Here is a 19,340-nt window from a genome sequence, read left to right as displayed (position 1 = left end):
GCGGGGCTTACACTACTTTTTCAGCCAATGACATGCTTGAACTGTGTGCATGTCTCTGTAAGGTGATCTGTGCTATAGGGGGATTTCTGGATGAGACAAAGAACTCTGTGTTTCTCCATTACTCCCATCTCATAGAACATTTGTCTCGTTGATTCTGAAAACACCACATCTTGTTAAGATATGCAGATTAAAGATATAACATAGACTTGTAATATAACGACATCAAAATAACACACATGATAAAGACAATTATGACTTTCAAAATTCAGATGAATATCTATGAAATCGTGACATATGAATAGTGAGTCACAATGCTAATTTCTGTGTTAACAATGGGGACACTAAACAAATACCAAATAGATACCGAAGGGACATCGTTAAAAGTTAAATTGTTGCATATACATTGTCCATTTTACTGAGTCCTCTGGGATTTAAATGTTCAACTAATCAACACTGCAGACCACTAGGGGGCAATGTGGTTCCATCAGGCAGGTTGGGCGTTTTCCACCAAAATCAGTTCTTTGTCAATATTTAAGCCAGAATCGTACAAATTGTCTCTATATGCGTCTTGTGATCAAGCTGGAAACCTGAAAGAAATTGTACACGGTCATCAAACACATTTAATATAGTTTTAAGATTCGACTAAAAGTGAGTCTTCTCAGTTCGTGTGTAGCCATCTGGTCGGTCTGATCTGTTAAAGTGTCAACTTTCGAGTTATGGTCTAGATAAGATAGTAAGTGCCCCACTTTTCCAAGAGTGAGTTCGACTCCCCAAAAGCTCTTAAGGGTGTTGTAAATTAGGCAGTTTCTGTCTCTTTTTCCTTTGTGGAAAGAAAATGAAGATCTGGTTTATATCCACATACGTAAACATCCCCCACAGGAATGTTGGTTTTGTCAAAGTTTGAAAAACTCTTAATCCACACGGCACTGTGACTGCTACATTGGTAATTTGGAGCTGTTCCAAAGATATTCGAGAGGCGTCCGGCTGCTCTCTTGAGATATTCGGCCATGAAACGGTTTCCTATGGGCAAGTTTATACAGGCACAAACTATGCTGTTTATAATTTATTAATTACTGTATATTAGCACTGATAACGTGGAGGTGCGTCGCTTACTTAAAAAAAATCCGGGTTACTAATTTTGAATTTTAGCCGAATTAATAAATAGGCAGCAGGTCTGTGGGCTGCCTGTGGCAGTAGCACGATGATGACGTCAGTAACACCCACTTTACGACAAAAATTCAAAATTACAGTAACCCGGATTTTTTTAAGTAAGCGACGCACCTCCACGTTATCAGTGCTAGTGTACAGTAATTAATAAATTATAAACAGCATAGTTTGTGCCTGTATAAGCTTGCCCATAGGAAACCGTTTCATGGCCGATATCTCAAGAGAGCAGCCAGACGCCTCTCGAATATCTTTGGAACAGCTCCAAATGACCAACAACAAGCAGGGGTGAGTAGAACATCATGTTATAATGTGAAATCAAGGGCCCAATGTCAAAAAAACGGTCTTATCCTTTAAGAAGCTGCTGAAGACATTTGACAACCTGCTTTCACTTGCATTGTTTTTAACACTTTTTAAAATCCTAAACTGGTACAGTGTGCCGTTCATTTGTTGATGGTTTTGGTGTCATCCAATTCAACAATTGAGTCCCTTTTCAAGCACAATTACCAAATGTTTGGCAAGTTTAGTTCTCAGTTATGGTGGTTTACTAATTTTTGTCCCTGTTTGCCATAATATTAAATAGTTCTTCTTTTTTTCCCGTCTTATTCATTGTTTTTTCTTTATTTTCTGACTGTACACAGAGGGGAATCGCAGGTGCAGGGCTCATTTAAATATGATTTGTGTATTTAAGTAGGGGCGTGGACAGGGAGGAGTCGGGTGCTCCGACATGTGCGCTCAATTCCACGTTGATTGGGATGTACAAACGAAATGTGCTTGGATTGATGCATGCGCACAGATTCGTACATCCGAGGTCATTTGGGTTTGAGCGTACGCCATGTTTCAGTAGGAAATCCACACAAGTCTTTGTACATGAGGCCCCTGGACTGTTCTGTAGTGTTCTGGACTGTTCTGTAGTGTTCTGTAGTGTTCTGGACTGTTCTGGACTGTTCTGTAGTGTTCTGGACTGTTCTGTAGTGTTCTGTAGTGCTCTGGACTGTTCTGGACTGTTCTGTAGTGTTCTGTAGTGTTCTGGACTGTTCTGTAGTGTTCTGGACTGTTCTGTAGTGTTCTGTAGTGTTCTGGACTGTTCTGGACACACTTGCAGCAACACAGACCTGTATCTTTGTCAAGAATTGACTAGAAGTCCCTAAAACTGGAAATTAAGCATAATTGAACCCTGACCTGTTTTTCATTTATGGATTACTTCCGATTAGATCTTCAAATGTGAAACAGGTGGGAAAAGCAACCACAGCCACCATCATCACCACCTCAAAGCCAACAAAGCTGCAGCTGCCAAAACAAAGCATTCCCCACGAGCACAATCCATCCCGACTGGCCAGCTCCAATGGATTCTCATCAGATAGGAACCAGAGAAGACTGGAAGCAAAACATCCTCTTGTGCCTCAGCATGAGATCACACCTTTGCTGTAACACTTTAAGTGCATGCAGCGGGTAGAAAACACCCACAGCTGCCATTAAGAGACTTTGATGTTTCACTTGCTTCAGTCAGCAAGTCCGCGCATCTCCACAGCAAAATTTGAGATGCACATGGGATAAAAGCGGTAATTACACATAAAAATGGGAGTGAACTCCATTGAATTAATGTCCTCGAGGCTATGGAGAACATAAGAACTGTTCTCAGACCAGAGTGCTAACTTACAACATACACTATATTGCCAAAAGTATTCGCTCATGTGCCTTTACACGCATATGAACTTAAGTAACATCCCATTCTTAATCCATGGGGTTTAATATGTCGGCCCACCCTTTGCAGCTATAACAGCTTCAACCATTCTGGGCTTGCTTTCCACAAGGTTTTGGAGTGTGTTTATGGGAGTTTTTGACCATTCTTCCAGAAGCGCATTTGTGAGGTCAGAGTTGGACGAGAAGGCGTAGCTCGCAGTGTCCGCTGTAATTCACCCCAAAGGTGTTCCATCGGGTTGAGGTCTGGTTCAATCTCCCAGACAAAGAACACAGTTTATTTTACGCTTAAATTGTTGATATTCTCAAAGGAAGATGCCATTTTTTACTCTGGGGTTCCTTGCAGGAGCCTTGGTCACTAAGGCTGTGAGGAAACTCCTAAAACCATACTTTCCAGAGGAGGAAAGTCCTCCAGATATGGTGGGAATAGTTGCTGTCACACCAGATTTTAGCACAGATTCTGACAACGATACAGAGGACACCACAACAGGTCCAGTTGTCAATCCGGACATGCGGTTATGGAAGTTCTCCAAATCATTTAATAACTGTTGGATGAATGAAACACTACAGGGTGTTCTAAATCTGAACATTGTAAAGACGAAACTCTGTCGGAGCCACACAGAGGTTTCCACAGAGGAGACCTATTTTTAAGAGCCCTTCACAACCCAGGAACATGTTTCTCTCCTAAAGAGATCTTGCCGGTTTTGGGGGAGTTAAGTGCTGTGATACCATTACTACTACTGGAGGAGGCAAATGACATTGCAGATTTTTTGGTACATTTAATGCCCTGGTTGAACGAACACGGAGTTATGTCAAGGCTTCGTGTCAACAAAGTAAACGGATGTAACCAGTGTCGCTCCACTGAAAGCAACATCACAAGCCTGGGTAATGTCTATTTCCTGTCAGCTGCAGGTAACAACGACACCACTGCTTCTCTTTTTGCCAACGCAGTGAGGGATGATCACTACAAGGACCAGTGCAACGCATGCGACTCGGAACTAATGAAGGAAAACTTTTTCATCTCCCCTGATCTGATAACTCTATCTGCCACGGACAGCTTACCTGACAACCTTAAGAGTGCCTGTGACACCAAGTGAAGACATCAGTATTCGTGTGAACAGTGGAGACCAGACGTGTCGCCTGGCCTCCGTGATTTGTCACATAAACTTGAGCTTACGTTGACCACTTTTATACGTATGTGCTTAAGGAAGAAAAGATCATCATGGCTGATGATCATTGGATATCATTGAAGACAGCAAAGCTGACATTTACAAAAATGGAATAATTTACTTCTATGAAAAATGCACATAAGCACATCGTCAAGACAAGACCTCAAGAAACAAAACATAAAAGAAAGATAAGAATAAGAAAGTTATTCTTTGCTTTTTACAGGATTTTTTTTATAAAACAGTATGATTTCACCAAAGCTGAGGATGAGTGGATATCAGCTGCGGACAGCAAAGCTGATAATTAGAAAAATGGAATAATCTCAAGAAACCTACATCGTAAAGACAAGACCTCAATAAACAAAACATAAAAATAACATAAAAATTAGAATAAGAAAGTTATTCTTCCCTTTTTACAGGGTTGTTTTTATTTTTTATAAAACAGTATACACTGAGTAGGATTTCACCAAGGCTGTGGATGAGTGGATATCAGCTGCGGACAGCAAAGCTGATATTTACAAAAATGGAATAATCTACTTCTATGAAAAATGCACATAAGCACATCGCCAAGACAGGACCTCAAGAAACAAGTGATAGAAGAATTTCACAGTAATACCATGATTCAAATTCAATAAATAACATCAATAAAATGAAAAAACAATTTTTGTCTATGTATATGGTGTATTTTCATGATTTACTTTAAAGGAGTACTAGGTAGCATTTTCACCTAAAATTATAGCCTTCAGGAGTTTAACAAAGGTTAAACAAGTCAAAGGTAAGCGAATGAAGCCTGTCTCGCTCCCAACAGGGGTCTGTATGCTGAAAATCCCATATGTAACTTCGGCAGGAGCGACCCGCTTCTGAAGTGTCGTGATGCGTGAGAAGAGTCGTTTGTGTTTACGGCATTAGCTAGGTACTGTATGCTAGCTGTAGTTGCAGCTATGTGTTCGCTTGCGTTGAAGAGCCAACACCAAGCGTTTCATATTCTGCCTTTCACAGACTGAATATGAAACGTTCGATGTTGGCACTTCCCATCTTTGTGAAATTTCTCCAAGCGTGATCTTGTTCATCTACCATAGTGATCTGCGTTTTAGATCGTGAAGAGACAGGTGATGACGGTGCTCTAATTCCTCCTGAGTTCGAGACGTAGCCTAGCTTCAGAAATACACGGACCGACCTGATTAGAATAAGAATAGCGTTTTGATCCGAACAAGAATTGTTGTCTACTCTGCGTTTATTGCGGCGTGTATGTTGGTAGTGCCTGCGCACATCTGTCTAAGATGTAATTTTTGTAAGTGTCTGCTAATACAAATGAATCACTCCACGAATACACCATGATGAGGGAAGAATCCCATTCAAGATCAGCAACAGTCCATCCATACATCCATTATCTTCCGCTTGTCCGGGGATCGGGTCGCGGGGACAGCAGCCTGAGCAGAGAAACCCAGACGTCCCTGTCCCCGGCCACTTCCTCCAGCAACAGTATTATAGCATATTATCTTGAGTTCTCTCTTCAGAAAATCTCTGATTATAGTATCTTACGTGGGCAGTCTACACTTGTGAATCAGATGACCTAACTGCACTGACTAAATAACACAATGGCAGCATTCGCCACGATGTTTAGTTAGTGGGTGTGTACAGGTGGGCATTTTTACGACAGTGTAGAATTTCAGTTTGACCAATAGAGATCGCTATACTGCCGCTAAACTACCTTGTATCCCTTTAAGTTTAATCTAAAACCAGTGAATTTGTGGTTATTGCTATATTTTTGTGTGTGTGATCTTGTAAATCTACAAGATCACACACACAGTAGGAAAGGTCACCATGCTGCTGCAAAATGAACCCATTCACACATGATACTGGCTACAGTGATTCTTCCAAAGAATAAACAATTTCTCCTAAAAACAAAATGGGTGGCATGGTCACCTCACAGCAAGGTCACCTAGGGCAAAGTAAAATGTGGGCCGATCAATCTGCCTCGAGAGTTTACGGTCGACATGGTAACAGCTAATGTTCTTGCCACCTGATGCATACACTAGCTCGGCCCTGGGAGATTCACATGATGCCATTAGCAGTCAGCAGAGCATGTAACTTCAGGCTGTCCACATCGTTGATGGGAATTTTTTGATTGCAGTGCTCCCTAAATAATGTCAGAATTTTAAGGGGGTAAATACATCAGATAAGGTGGACCCCAAGGCGTACTTTGTAGGCTATTGATTTTTGCGGCCTCTTCAACATGAAAAAAAAAATCGTGTGTATGGTTGTGCATGTGCAGGGCTCACACAGATTTGTGTTACATCCCACCACTGTAGGGGGGAGCCAAAATGATTTCCTGTTACTGTAAGTAATCATAAGTAATGCATTCTTCAGTAAAAATAAAAACGATGTTTATCTGCTCTCTCCTCACCAACCACCAGCCTGGTTATCTTGGATTAAAATAAATGTACTTATGTAACATACATATGAGTCAAAACAAATCTGGATAAATCAAAAGACAATACATTGAACATTTATGAGATTCCTATGAGTTTATAAGTCTTCATAAAAGATGTTAAAACTGTTCTTAAGAGATGTGGACTCAACTGTAGATGACAACATGGAGACTGCAGTTTGTTGTGCTGTTGATTTAAATGGTGTCATATTACGCTCTTTTTTAACAATTGGACAAAATTTTCTCAATGAGGTCTCATTGAAATGTATGAGACAGGTTTCGGGTCAAAATACCAGTTGGTAGTGCTGGGCGGTATACCGGTTCACACCGAATACCGGTTTATAATTTCGTTATATGAATTTTTAATATACCGCCATACTGTTGTATTTAATTACACAACGGGGGGAACGCTGCGTCGCGCGACATTGTTTGAGACGGGACCCTTTTCAGTGTTGCGCTTCTAAACACGTATGTTTACTGTCTATGGGTGTGAGGTGGTAATAACAGAGAGTTCCTATTATGAGGAGAGGGAAAGCTGGCGGCTTTTTCCGGGTGGTACTGCACTCTAGGGGCGCCAACGAAGCAGTGCAGAGCACGCCGAACTCTATGGTGATACTATGAAATCCACCTTAGATGCAGCCATTGCTTTTGATATAATTTTTAATATTTTTTTATTTTAATTTTCCTAAAGGCAGGATAAATTATCCTTACAAACGGCACTTATTTTGATTTTTTAGACTCACTAGATTTGTTTAAAATACACATTTATTGTCAGTATTGCATCCCGAGTGAGGTCACGTATGTGGCATCACTTTACGGCATGGTCAGTCCTAGCGCTGAGCTAGTAGAGAGGTGTTAGCTCAAATAGTTACAGATTTCAGCACAGCCCTTTTACATACTCTCTGACTAGCCTCTGGTTTAGCTTTGGTTGTTGTTAGCAGCACCAGGTTAGCACTCTGGCACAGTGGACAAGTGCCGTAAAGCAGCCGGTCGTAATCAGCCGTGCGTTCTTCAGATTCCGTTAGCTAGATGCTACCGGAGACTGACTCGCAAATGCCAGACCTGTAAGAAAACAGAAAGCTATAACTCCCAGGTTATTGTACTTTCGATATAAATCCACATCCCTCTGTCAGAAATCACAGTATTATTTTCAGGTTTCAGCCGCTAGCGGGGACATTTTTTGAGTTATTAGCGCCAGCCCTATGGCCAATGGTCATTCTGCACTCGCTCGCCAGCGCCCCCAGACAAAATCAACTGAACTGCAGCCAATTTTTTTATAATGGGGCAAATAGGAAGTGGAACGGCTATCTGTAAAAGGGCTGTGGTAATAAGCACTTGCGTTATGCGAAGGTGGATAGGATAGACATGGAAAGTTCCGAAATCGAAGCTGCAGAACTAGTAGAACATGCTGACACAGAAGAACTTGTGCCAAAAAAAAGGAGCCGTGTCTGTAGTTTGGAAGTTTTTTCGTTTAAAAAAATCCGACATCGCCCAAACAACCATTTTATGCAAGTGTTGTCGGGCTACAGTTGTCGCTGGAGGTGGCAACACGAGCAATTTGCTCCATCACCTTAGAATATCAAGAATGCATGAAGTTAAGGTCAGCACCCGCCACATCAGCAGGTAACACGGGGAAAGCAAAAGAAAAGTCGAACCAAATGTCACTTCAAGACGCGTTTGCTAGAGGGACTGCCTACGACCTCATATTGATGCAAAAGTATAATTATTGCAAGTTGCACTACTTTTTTGTATTGATTTTCATAAAAGATGTTTGAAATTTGCACAGTAAAAGTTCTGTATTTTGACAGCAATTGTGTTTGCATTCCGATTCCTCACTTCATTAGAATCATGAGTAGCACTTCTTTGTAAACAGCATCATTTTGTGGGGCGTTGTTCTATGACGGTAAAATAGACCATCCTAAATTAATCTACTGCAGTAATTCTGTTCTCAATCTGTAGAAAATGCTGTGAACACCTAATTATGCATGAAAAAAAATACCGTGATATACCGTGAAACCGTGAAAAAATACTGTGATAGGTATTTTTGGTCATACCGCCCAGCACTACCAGTTGGTTTAAGCACAGTGCCTGTCTGTCTCAGCCCGTTCTGACACCTCTTTGTTACCGGTCTGTTTTTCGTGGTGGAGTCTTAGCAGGTGCCCAACCCCGTCCGTTCCGAAAGTTTCCGAACAGAAAAGGACTCTCTCTGGAATCTCTCTCTGGAATCTCTCTCTGGAATCTCTCTCTGGAATCTCTCTCTGGAATCGTATCAGTCTCAGCTGGAGTCAAGGAGCAGGACAGGATGTCAGTGAGGGCTTAGTTTCTGTACGTTGGCTAAGGAGAGCTCTATAAGAAGACATCCATAGTTACTGTACTGCAGTGTAGCTGCAGCAGATGCTACTAAACAATGCTATGTGATCAACTGTGGCGGATTAAGCTGGACACCACGTAACCTGTGGTAATGCATGTGTATCATTATTTACATTTTATAAAATATATCACTTTATAATGATGTTTATTAACATCCTTAAACAATTTTACGAGGAGACCTACGGCTTTTTCAAAAACGAATGTAATACAATACGTATGTTATCACACAGGGCAGTACACAGCGTTCGGTGTGAGGAGAAGACCGGTGTGGTGTTGAAAACCCACCTTATCCACACAGCTGCAGGTTGTCCAAACTAAACGTAACCGCTTAACTAGAAATAAATAATCCAGGACAAATTATATTTCTCATGCAGTTATATTTCCCTGATCTAAAATTTCAGGCACTGAGAGTACGAACAAATTCGTTAAACAGTCTGAAAAGTGAATACCGGTTGCTGCACATAGAGAGTTTTTAGCAAACTCTTGCTGGAACCTTACCCTCAAATATAGTTTATCCACTGGGGGCTTATATTCTCTGAGGCTTGGGAAACTTGGGAGGCCTGATGTACTTTTGAAATGAAATTCGGATTGACACGTTAAATGAGGAACTTTCAAAGAAAGGGAAACAAAAAAAAATAACGGGTTGTATTTTGGGGGTGTTTTACACTTGCTGGGGACTTCAGACTCCCTGATGCTCCCAAGAGCAGAAAAAAGAGATGTTTCCATAACACTTTTCATTTAAAGTTGAGGCTTTATCAGGTCTGCTGCAACGGCTTTAAATACAATTAAATAAGTAATCATGGTGAGAATCACAAGTCTGGATATGTTTTGATAAATATAAATTAAGATGAGATGAGTTAGTGACAACTGAGGGTTAATCCTAATGAATAAAGATTAGGTTTAGAAAAGTCAAGTTCAATAAGATAAATCAAGATTAGGATATAAGGCATAAGGCAATTATTTCATGAAGTTAAACTACATGAAGTAAATCCATTCATAAAAAGTCAAAAAAGATTGGGAAATGACTCAACTTCAGTCATTATAAAATCAAGATTAGGTGTTTGTAGAAGTTGAAAAAAAAAAAATCCTGAAAAGTCCAGATAAGTTACAAAAATAAAAAAAGTATGATAATACTAAAAATAATTAAAAAAAAAAAAAAATCAAGATTACAATTCAAATAATTAAAGGTGAGTCAGGATAAATCGTGATTAAGATTAAGATCTGATTTATTGGTCATGCATTCACACGAAATTTGTCCTCTGCTTTTGACCCATCCAGGTTGGCACCTGTTGACACACACATGCACAGGGTCACACACTCAGAGACAGATGCCAACCTGGAGCGGTGGGCAGCCATTCAGCGCCCGGGGAGCATGGGGGTACGGTGCCTTGCTCAAGGGCACCTCGGCCTTGACAAGGAAGAGGACTGACACCCCTCCAGCTATCAGTTCCACCAATCTTTTTTGAGTGGCGAGAGTGGGAATCAAACCACCAACCTTCCGGTTATTGGACGACTGACTTTAACCACTGAGCCACGGCCGCCCACATTGAAAGATGAAAGATTTGGGTGAGATGAGTCCAAAATAAAGTAAGGAAGTCCAGATAAATTACAACAAATCAAGATCAGAATGAGGCAAGTCAAGATAAATCATTGAAACTAGAGGTTAAGTTATAAAAAGTCAAGGTAAAACATTGTAAAATCAAAATCAGGGTGTGAGAAGGTAATTATTTCTCAGTTTGGGATACATGAAGTAAATCCCTACAAGAAAAGTCTGAATAAATTGGTTCAATGAGTTAAAAAAAAAAAAGAAAGAAAGAAAAACCAAAGCAAGCAAAGCTAAGAAGAGTCAAAACGGCAAGGTTTAATGACCATATCAGATAAGTCACGACAATTCAGTTCATGACAAATCAGAAATTAAAAAAAATAAACGATATGAAAACACAATTCATCAAGTCGAGCTGTATGATGATAAAGTCAAGATACAGATCTCCCAGCAGAGGGCTTAAAGCTGCAGTCTGCAGGATTTGTTGTTGTCATACGTAAAGTCCTACTTTTTGGCATTTTAAGAGTTTACATGATCTATCAGAACGCTTGAAGTTGAAAACGGTGACCTCCGTAGTCGCAAAATGCAAGAAATGCTTATTTTTTAACCGAAAAATAAAAAGTTATTCAACTTCCTGTCCCGCCCCTTCAAAACACGAGAACTCGTGCACGTAGACGTGCACGCCAGATGCGCTTACACGACTCCTCATTCATCAACTCACCTGTCATTTGCGATCATGGAAGACACAGTAAGTAGACTAGCCCGTAATGAAGTTCAATAGTCTAGATAAATAAGCGTGGGGACGAGCCTACCTTGTATCGCACGTGCACAATCGGTGATTGACAGGCAGCAGAGCCCAGCTCGTAACCTGATTGGTTACCTTTTACCGGTCCGGTCCCTCCAAACCTGCTGGCTTTGGAGGGACCTAGCGGGACACATAGGGGACCTAGAGAACTCTTTTTTTTTGTATTGGGGTATTTAATGTACTACTTTCAGAATCCCCGGACAGTTCCAGGCATTATGCTTGAAAAAGAGTTGCAGACTGCAGCTTTAAAGCTGCCGTCGGCAGGTTCTCAAAATTTCGAGTCTAAAGTCGGAAAATTCGAACTGATACAACTTTCAGGTCCCTCCCCCTCTGTGGACGAGGTTGTGCACGTGAGTTCACACCAACAAAGTTGCCGACGGCAGCTTTAAGTAAGATGCAGCTGATTTGTTCAATTACGTATGTGTAAAGGTGAAGCGCAATGCAGAGAGGTAGGGGTGGAAACGCATCATTAAAATAATATGATAGATGACATCTAAAGCAGCTGAGCCAGACATGTTTTCCACCCAAACCCAAACGGGGATTCTTCATCAATACTCAGCAGCAGAGATCAGATCAACTCCGTCATTAGAGGCGAAGGTGCGTTTTCAGAAATCACATTCCAAGACACCAGCACTGGGTTTCTCTCCACCCGATCACGATGAAGCTTGTGTTATCAGTATCTGCTTTAGGGAAAGATTTGCTGCCATACATGAAATTAGGTGTGTCATCAAAGATTATCTAGTCTCAGTACATCTGTAAACAGTGTTGAGTGCCAGTAAGCGTATCCTGACACATCATATTGGGCTTTTTCCTTGTAAGATTAAATTTGCCAATAACGACATGGAGACTGCATCAATACAAATCTTTTAAGTCATGTGTGGTTTTTATGACAAGGTAACAAATGTAATGCTTCCCCAATATCTCTCTGGAGGAGCTTCAATTCAGCCTGCAGTTAAAAAACAACAAAAGCATTAAACTTTCACGAACTACAACGTTAATTGTTATTTTCTTTGTGTGAGTTTTTTTTTTATTTTAATGAGCTCAAGGCTATAAATATCATCCGATAATTTCCCTACAATGTACAACACAGACATTCCTGGCAGGTGAAATGGGCCACGTGTTCAGACAGGCTGCTGCAATCACAAGAAATAAACTCCTTGCCTCAGCTCTAATTATCCCAATCTAAGCTCCCCCGTGTTTTCTTTGCATCACGAATGTACACCGCACAGTTAAATCCACAGCCACTCATTTTGTGCAGAGCAGAGAGTGAGTTTTTTTTTTTTTTACGACCGCCACTTGTTGTTTGCTTGATGAGAAATAGAATCGTGCATAACAGGGAAGAGGCCCTTCGGCCACCCAGGAGGGACATCTGCTGCTGGCCTTGCATTACATTCTGTAGATGTAAGATAAGCATAATGCAAAAAAGCAAAAACAAAGAGGATGTAAATTAAATCCCTCGTGACTGGTAAAGATAAGTCAAAGTGCCAGTTTGTGAGGCTTAATGTTTGAAAAAGAGGTTTGTAGTTGGCCGGTTTGGTAGATTCACACTCCCAACAACCGGAAAGCCTCTTAAGTCCCAAGATCAAAAAAAGCAGAGATTCTTTCATTCACTTTGACCTCCGTTTTAAAGCGGACAGTACGATCCAAGGATATTTTGTCTTTTACATCATCAACAATAATAATGATAAAATAATGATCATGAATATTGGGCTTTAAGATATAGACGCTTTATTTTTTAAGCCCCAGCCAACTAGCCGGACTACTTACGTCAACGCCAAAACTCGGCTGGAACTCGGCTCACAGGACGCAGCGGGGGGTAAGTCAATGTTCATAAATAATATTGCTAGTATGGGATGTCATACAGCTTCATGTCAAAAGAGGCGAACTATCCCTTTAAGAAGGGAAACAAAAGAAACACCAGCAGAGATGGAATGGATGGGGAAAAGATCAAGAAATGCATGATATAGAAAAAAATAAGCCCTTTCCCTGAACCGCTGTATGGAAAAATTCACAAACTAGGTTAGAAGTGGTCTTTCACAACGTGAGGGCCCTAACAAATGGATTTGTATGTAACTCGCATGCATTTTTATGAACGTTTATAATGGTAATTGATAACCCAAAAGTACCCATCGGCACCCACAATGAGAGCCCCACAAGCCAGACTGACCAAATCTGATCTGAAAAGGTATGACCTGAACTGACATGGACAGGAGCGTGCAAAAGAGTCCTGTGAGATTGATCTGTGTTAATGTTCATCATGTTCTTGTATTTACTTTGCTAAGTTTATCTCTCTGCCCCCCCTTTCCTCTTTTATATATATATTCACCAATTAAAAATAAGGTTTAAAAAAAATAAAAATAAAACAACACTTTTTTCCAAACAGGTGATGTCAACTGGTGATTGGAAACATGATTTTGAACTAGAACAGCATACATAGAAAGTTTTAGTCGCTGAGGAAAATAAATAAGAAGATGATTGTCTGTCAACAAACGTGTGAGAAGATCATCGAACTATTAAAAAAAAAAAAAAAAAAAGACTGGAAGGGATTTTCCATTATTCTCCTCCACTACGGTGCAGAATCTCATTAAAAGATCAACCCTGAAGGAGTTTCTGTGAACAAAAGACCAAGGGTGCGATCTCCGATCCTTCAGCACTACAGAAAGAACCGTCATTCAGTACTAAAGATCTTTGTTGGAAGAAATGGACACCATGTATTCCAGACTAAAGATAAAATCGACCCTCCCCACTGTTATCTGGAGCAAACAGTCCAACGACAGGCTCTGGGGTTGTATCGGTGCTCTTGGCAAACGCTCATTTCCACTTCGATGAAGGTAGCGTTAATGCAGTATCAGTGAGATTTTAGAGCAAGACGTGCTGCCTTCAAGAGCACAAAGCAAAACCACACTTTACAAAGGCACGGCCAAGGAAGACGAGGGTACTGGTGCCGGGCTGGGCTGCCCGCAGATCTCACCTGTAATCTATGGACAGTGTGAACAAGACGAATGGGACTAAATAACACGCGAAACACCTCACTGATCTTTCTTTTTTAAATAAAAGTGTAAAAAAAAACTCCAGCATGCTGACGGCAGAAATCTGCAGTTTTTGGAGGATTTCCCCCCCCCAACACAGCAAGTTCAACAGGAGAACATTTCAACACTTCACACTCAGCGACCAAGCCGGCATTCTTGAGAGACGTTTCTGTATATTCAATACTGTGTCTCTACATGACTGTGTGGGCATGCCTAAATGTCAGCATAATGCTTGTGTGTTTGCTTGTGTGTTTTGTGCGGAGCCCGTGTCAGTGTGCCAGGTAAAATTGGTGATGAAGACGATCTGTTTTGCTGGGAGGGACTGACGAGCCCTGAAGAGGGGGAAATCTGAACAAAGGTCAAATCACAAGCATGCACACACACACATACAGTACATACACCAGACTGTGCAGCATAAGGACAAGTAGCATCCCTCTCTGCATGGACCCTTAAACCTATAACTAATCCTTATCCAAATATCACCCTTAAAGAAGCAATGAGCTGTTAGAAGTTGAATTGGAGTGAAACACAAGCACACACACACGTACAGAACCACAGCGGATTAGTGCAAACACACACAGACTCAGGAGCCTGAGAGCTGACGGGATCCCTCCGGCAGAGCTTCAGTTAGAGGGGATGGATAACATTTCTTCTCATGTAGAATCATTAAAAAAAAAGGTGCAACTTACCAAAAAAAAAAAAAAAGAGGAATAGTGAGGGGAAAAAAAAATTGACCACAAAGAGATGCAAATTTACCAAAAAGTGAGACAAAATTATGACAAAATGACACAAAATGAGCAAAATAATCTTCAAATTTCCCATAAAGTGACAAAAAGGTGATGGAGAGCCCAAATAACTACAGAAAAACAAGATCAAATGACCACAAAGCGAGGCAAAATGATCAGAAGGAGAGGCTAAAGTACCACAATGAAACACAACATAATTCCTGACACAAAAAAACTACAAAGGCGGGAAAACGATGACGAAGTGGCTGAAAATAACCACAACGACACACAAAGTTAAAAAAAAAAAGGCATCAAGACATGGAAAATGACCGAGGGGAAATGCTAATTTATCACAAACTGACCAAATATGTTAGTTGTTTTTTTTTTTAAACACCCACAATAACTGAAGGGAAGTAGGAAATGACCAAAAAGGAAAGTAAAACAACAACAAGTAGATTTAATAACCTGCAAGAGAAGCAAAACAGCCAAGCACGAACAACAACAAAGAGCTCTGAAAAGTTCTTAAACATCCACATAAATAACTAAACTTAACACATAGAAATGTGAAATAGCTACAAGGAGAATTTTAAAGTTTAATTCAGTTTAATTTATGGTGTCAATCCACAAAGAGAAAAACAAAGTGAGCAAAACCAAACAAACTTAAGCAGGCTTCATGAGGGGCCCTTTATTCCTCTGAGCCATGTGTACTCATCACCCACCCGTGTACTAAGTGATGCTAAAGTCAGAAGCTTAAAGATGCACTGAAACGAATGTTCATCTATCAGCAGTTCAAACTGATTCACTAAACAGTGAAACAGATCACACCATTTAGACTTGAAACCTACTTGTGCAACCCAAACACAGAGAAATGGAGGATGTCTCTGGCAGCCGAGGCCATGATGAACTGCTCATTGTTCCCAATAACCCAAGTCATTTAGTGAATGTCAACCCCACCCTCATTCCAGCATGAAGCCCCACGCTTGGAGCTCGCGTGTCTGCATCAGGGGAGAACGATAAAGTCAGCATTCATGTTTTCAATAAAGAAAGGGACGTTAAAAACAGAAAGCACGCCGTTCCTGGAGTTTCTTCTTCTTCTTCTTCTTCTTTTTGCGTGTTCTGCGCTTTTTAATCATGTCTAACTGTAACATTTCCTTTCAGAGTAAACGTCAAATGTGTTTAATTAGCGTAGAGGATTAAAATAATTAGTAATACTTTACCTATGCGCTGTGATGTTGTCTGTGAGGCCACCAGCAGCATGACGGCGCAGGTCTGCCAGCCCAATATCGCCCACCTGTCGGGTCGACCCATCCTCGTGCTGGTTATTTATTATTATGAGAAATCAAAAATGTGGGAAAAAAAGAAAAAAGAATTCCTTCAGATGTTGTGAGCACGAGTTTTTCTCATCACCAGCTGACAGACGCGGCAGCGACAGACAGAAAATACCCTCCCGGGAGCGCTTCTGCACCCGCCTCCCGTCCACCTGTGGAGGATGTGTGCACCTTCCAGAGCAGAGGCTCCGCTATCCAGCGGGAGGGAGCTGCACGTCCATTTCCGTCAAGGTTTTCAAAATAAATGCTTTAGCGGAAAATGTTTTCATAAGTGGGGAGGGAGAAGGACTAAAAGTAAAAGGAGAAAAAGTCCCAAACATAAGCCAATTCAAAAGACACGGTAATAATACACGTGTATTTAATGTTGATTTAGATTAATTTAGATTCAGATGAGCCACTTTTCAGCTAAAGCTCTCAACAAGAGGTTTGGGAGCAAATACGTACTAGGTAACCCACTCCGCTGTGCCTTTGTTGGAATAATCCGAATCTGAAAAATATACATAATTCATGTGGAGCCTTTGGGATACAATCCACACACACACACACACACATATATATATGCACAAGCTATCATTCACTCACATGTTCACCCCACTATTACAATGTGACTTTTGGCTTTAATAATAATCATCAACTACAATGATTGTCCTTCTCATATACTTGCTGCTGGTGATGTTGTTGCTGATTGTTTGTTTGTTTGCTGTGTGTTTCTTTTCATTTATGTTTCTGCAGGTGCTCCTGACGATCCTGTGCACGACTGCAGTTTGCTTTCTTTTCTCTCCACAGATGCAGCAGTTGGTTACCCGGTTTTTGGCTATTGGTGTCTAGCTTTTCAAGCTCTGTCCTCCTCCCCCTCCCTTTCTTTAAAGGGATATGCCACCCCCAGGCCAAATTAAGTGTATCCCCGTATTCCCGAGACATAAATGAGTGTGTGGGAGCGTTTTCCTGGCGACCCAGGCATTGTCCGAATCTCACAGCACTGACCACTGCTTGGTTGCGCGTAATACATACATGCTAGCGTCGCCAGCGTCGCCAATCGAAATATTTCGCCCAACGTGAATTAATTTACTTGATTTACCTTCTAATTACTGTGTGAGTGGCGTACTTTCACATCGAGTGCAAATGACTGTGTAAATCAACACGGAAGGCTTGCTTTGCTCATGTCGGTTTGGGAACTAGTTTCCAGTGCGGAAAACACAGCCGAAGCACACTCCCCGCTACGTCATTGGGAATCCCCCCCCTGGCTGCTTCACGCTTACCTGACTCCCGCCCTCTGGTATTCGCATACAATCTGGGACGAGCCCACAACCGACATGATTTCAAATTGGGCTATTTTTTCTAAAACTCGTGCATGTGATTGGATGAAGAATCTGTCCGTCATCTTGACTGACACGCCACTTCAGCCACTCCCAATGACTCAACCCGTGACGTAGCTCAGAGCTTACCTGACTCCCGCCCTCTGGAGCATGAATGGGCGGCCATAGCGCCGCCCATTTATCCAAAGTCCCACCCAGCGATTAATGATTGTTTTCTAATCGGACGAAACACATATGACTCCCAGGCTCCTCAGATGGTTGTGTGAGGAAAGGGAACGCCCCCGCGTGTAGTTGGTGAATGCAGCCAGATGACGTGAGTCAGGTTAGCTTCACGCTGGTTTGTTTGAAGAAGTCGGAGGTGGGGATTCCCAAAGACGTAGCGGGGAGTGTGCTTCGGCTGTTGAATTCACGTTGGGTGAAATATTTTGATTGGCGACGCTGGCGACGCTAGCATGTATGTATTACGCGCAACCAAGCAGTGGTCAGTGCTGTGAGATTCGGACAATGCCTGGGTCGCCAGGAAAACGCTCCCACACACTTATTTATGTCTCGGGAATGCGGGGATACAATTAATTTGGCCTATCCCTTTAATCTTTCCTTTAAAAAAAACAAATACCTGAGGAAACATGAATCACTATCTAAAGCAGCAGTCTCAGAGATCATTTTGTACCATTTAAGTGTTCAGTCACTTCCAGCTTGGCAAATAGTTTTAAAACTCTAGATGGGGACATTCACGTATCTCATTAGTGAGTAAGTAATTAATCTCTTTGTCATTTACCAATGCTGGGCAAAGAGGTGCTAAATCAGTAAGTTTAAAAGCTTTTATTTTGAAAGCACTTTTATTTGAGTAGTATCATAATTCCATGCAGCAAATATCAATATTGTAACAAAGTCTTGAGGTGGGACATCCACATTTCAAACAAATTTATGTGGACCGAACCTTGATAAACTTTCCACCAGAGTTTAAAAAAAACACATTATACCCACAATACGTAAACTGTTAATACGTGTGTGGCAGCTAAGGACAGCATAGCTGGAAAAGATGCGTAAAATAAAGAGCATCAAAGTTCTGAAAAATGATCAGAACAAATCTGCCTCAGAAAACAGCATTTCTTTCAATATTTGTGCAAAGACCGCAGGTTATGAAACTGATTATACATCAATTTAAAGTTTTCCATGGGTTTGAGCCTCTGTTCAGACATGCCTACACTGTGACACCTGTCTGTGGTCTCGACTAAAAACTGCATTCCACGCAGAGTGAAATTCTTTGCTTGATGACAGATGCTTCATAAGTATCACCAAGACCAAACAATATGTGTAGGTATTCAGAGCTTTTACCTAATAAAATGAATAAAATAACTCAGATTAAATGCCCAGTAGCAAGTAAAAGTCAGACTGAATTGATAGTATGTAAGTGTAATCAGGAAAATTTAGTTTTCCAGAGTTTTCTTTTACATTACTTTGATTATTTTCCTGACTTTACTTACCTAGTGCTTTCATTTAGTTTAAATTTGCTCATTTATTTGGAGGCATACACTTTCAGTTAGCCTCATCTTCAACAGATGCAACTCTAAAGTTGACAGTTTATTCTGACTGACCATCATGAAGGTTTTTTCAAAGGATTAAAGTTTTCTTTTTCTTCTTTTTCCTATGCTTATGCCGCAAGCTGACATCGATATGATGAAGAGTTCTTCTTCCTTTTTCTGTTATGGGCACAGCGACCCTCACATAACAGGAAGTGCTTCTCACAAGAACCGTGTGC

General features: G+C 41.1%; 1 protein-coding gene across 4 annotated transcripts in view; it reads right to left on the bottom strand.

Annotated features, from left to right (window-relative positions):
• The window catches only part of LOC142391664 (uncharacterized), a 66,928-nt gene extending 50,517 nt beyond the window's left edge, over nt 1-16,411 (bottom strand). For all 4 annotated transcript variants that reach the window (XR_012770596.1, XM_075477627.1, XM_075477628.1 and 1 more), the window contains exon 1: nt 16,152-16,411. Coding sequence is in view for 3 of the 4 variants with exons in the window: in XM_075477627.1 (XP_075333742.1) it covers nt 16,152-16,242 (91 nt within the window). In the remaining variant the exon portion in view is untranslated. The remainder of the gene's footprint in view (nt 1-16,151) is intronic.
• Nucleotides 16,412-19,340: the final 2,929 nt, after the last annotated feature.

Source organism: Odontesthes bonariensis, chromosome 11 (assembly GCF_027942865.1).
Source record: "Odontesthes bonariensis isolate fOdoBon6 chromosome 11, fOdoBon6.hap1, whole genome shotgun sequence".
NCBI lineage: Eukaryota > Metazoa > Chordata > Actinopteri > Atheriniformes > Atherinopsidae > Odontesthes > Odontesthes bonariensis.
This window is presented reverse-complemented; position numbering and strand designations above follow the sequence as displayed.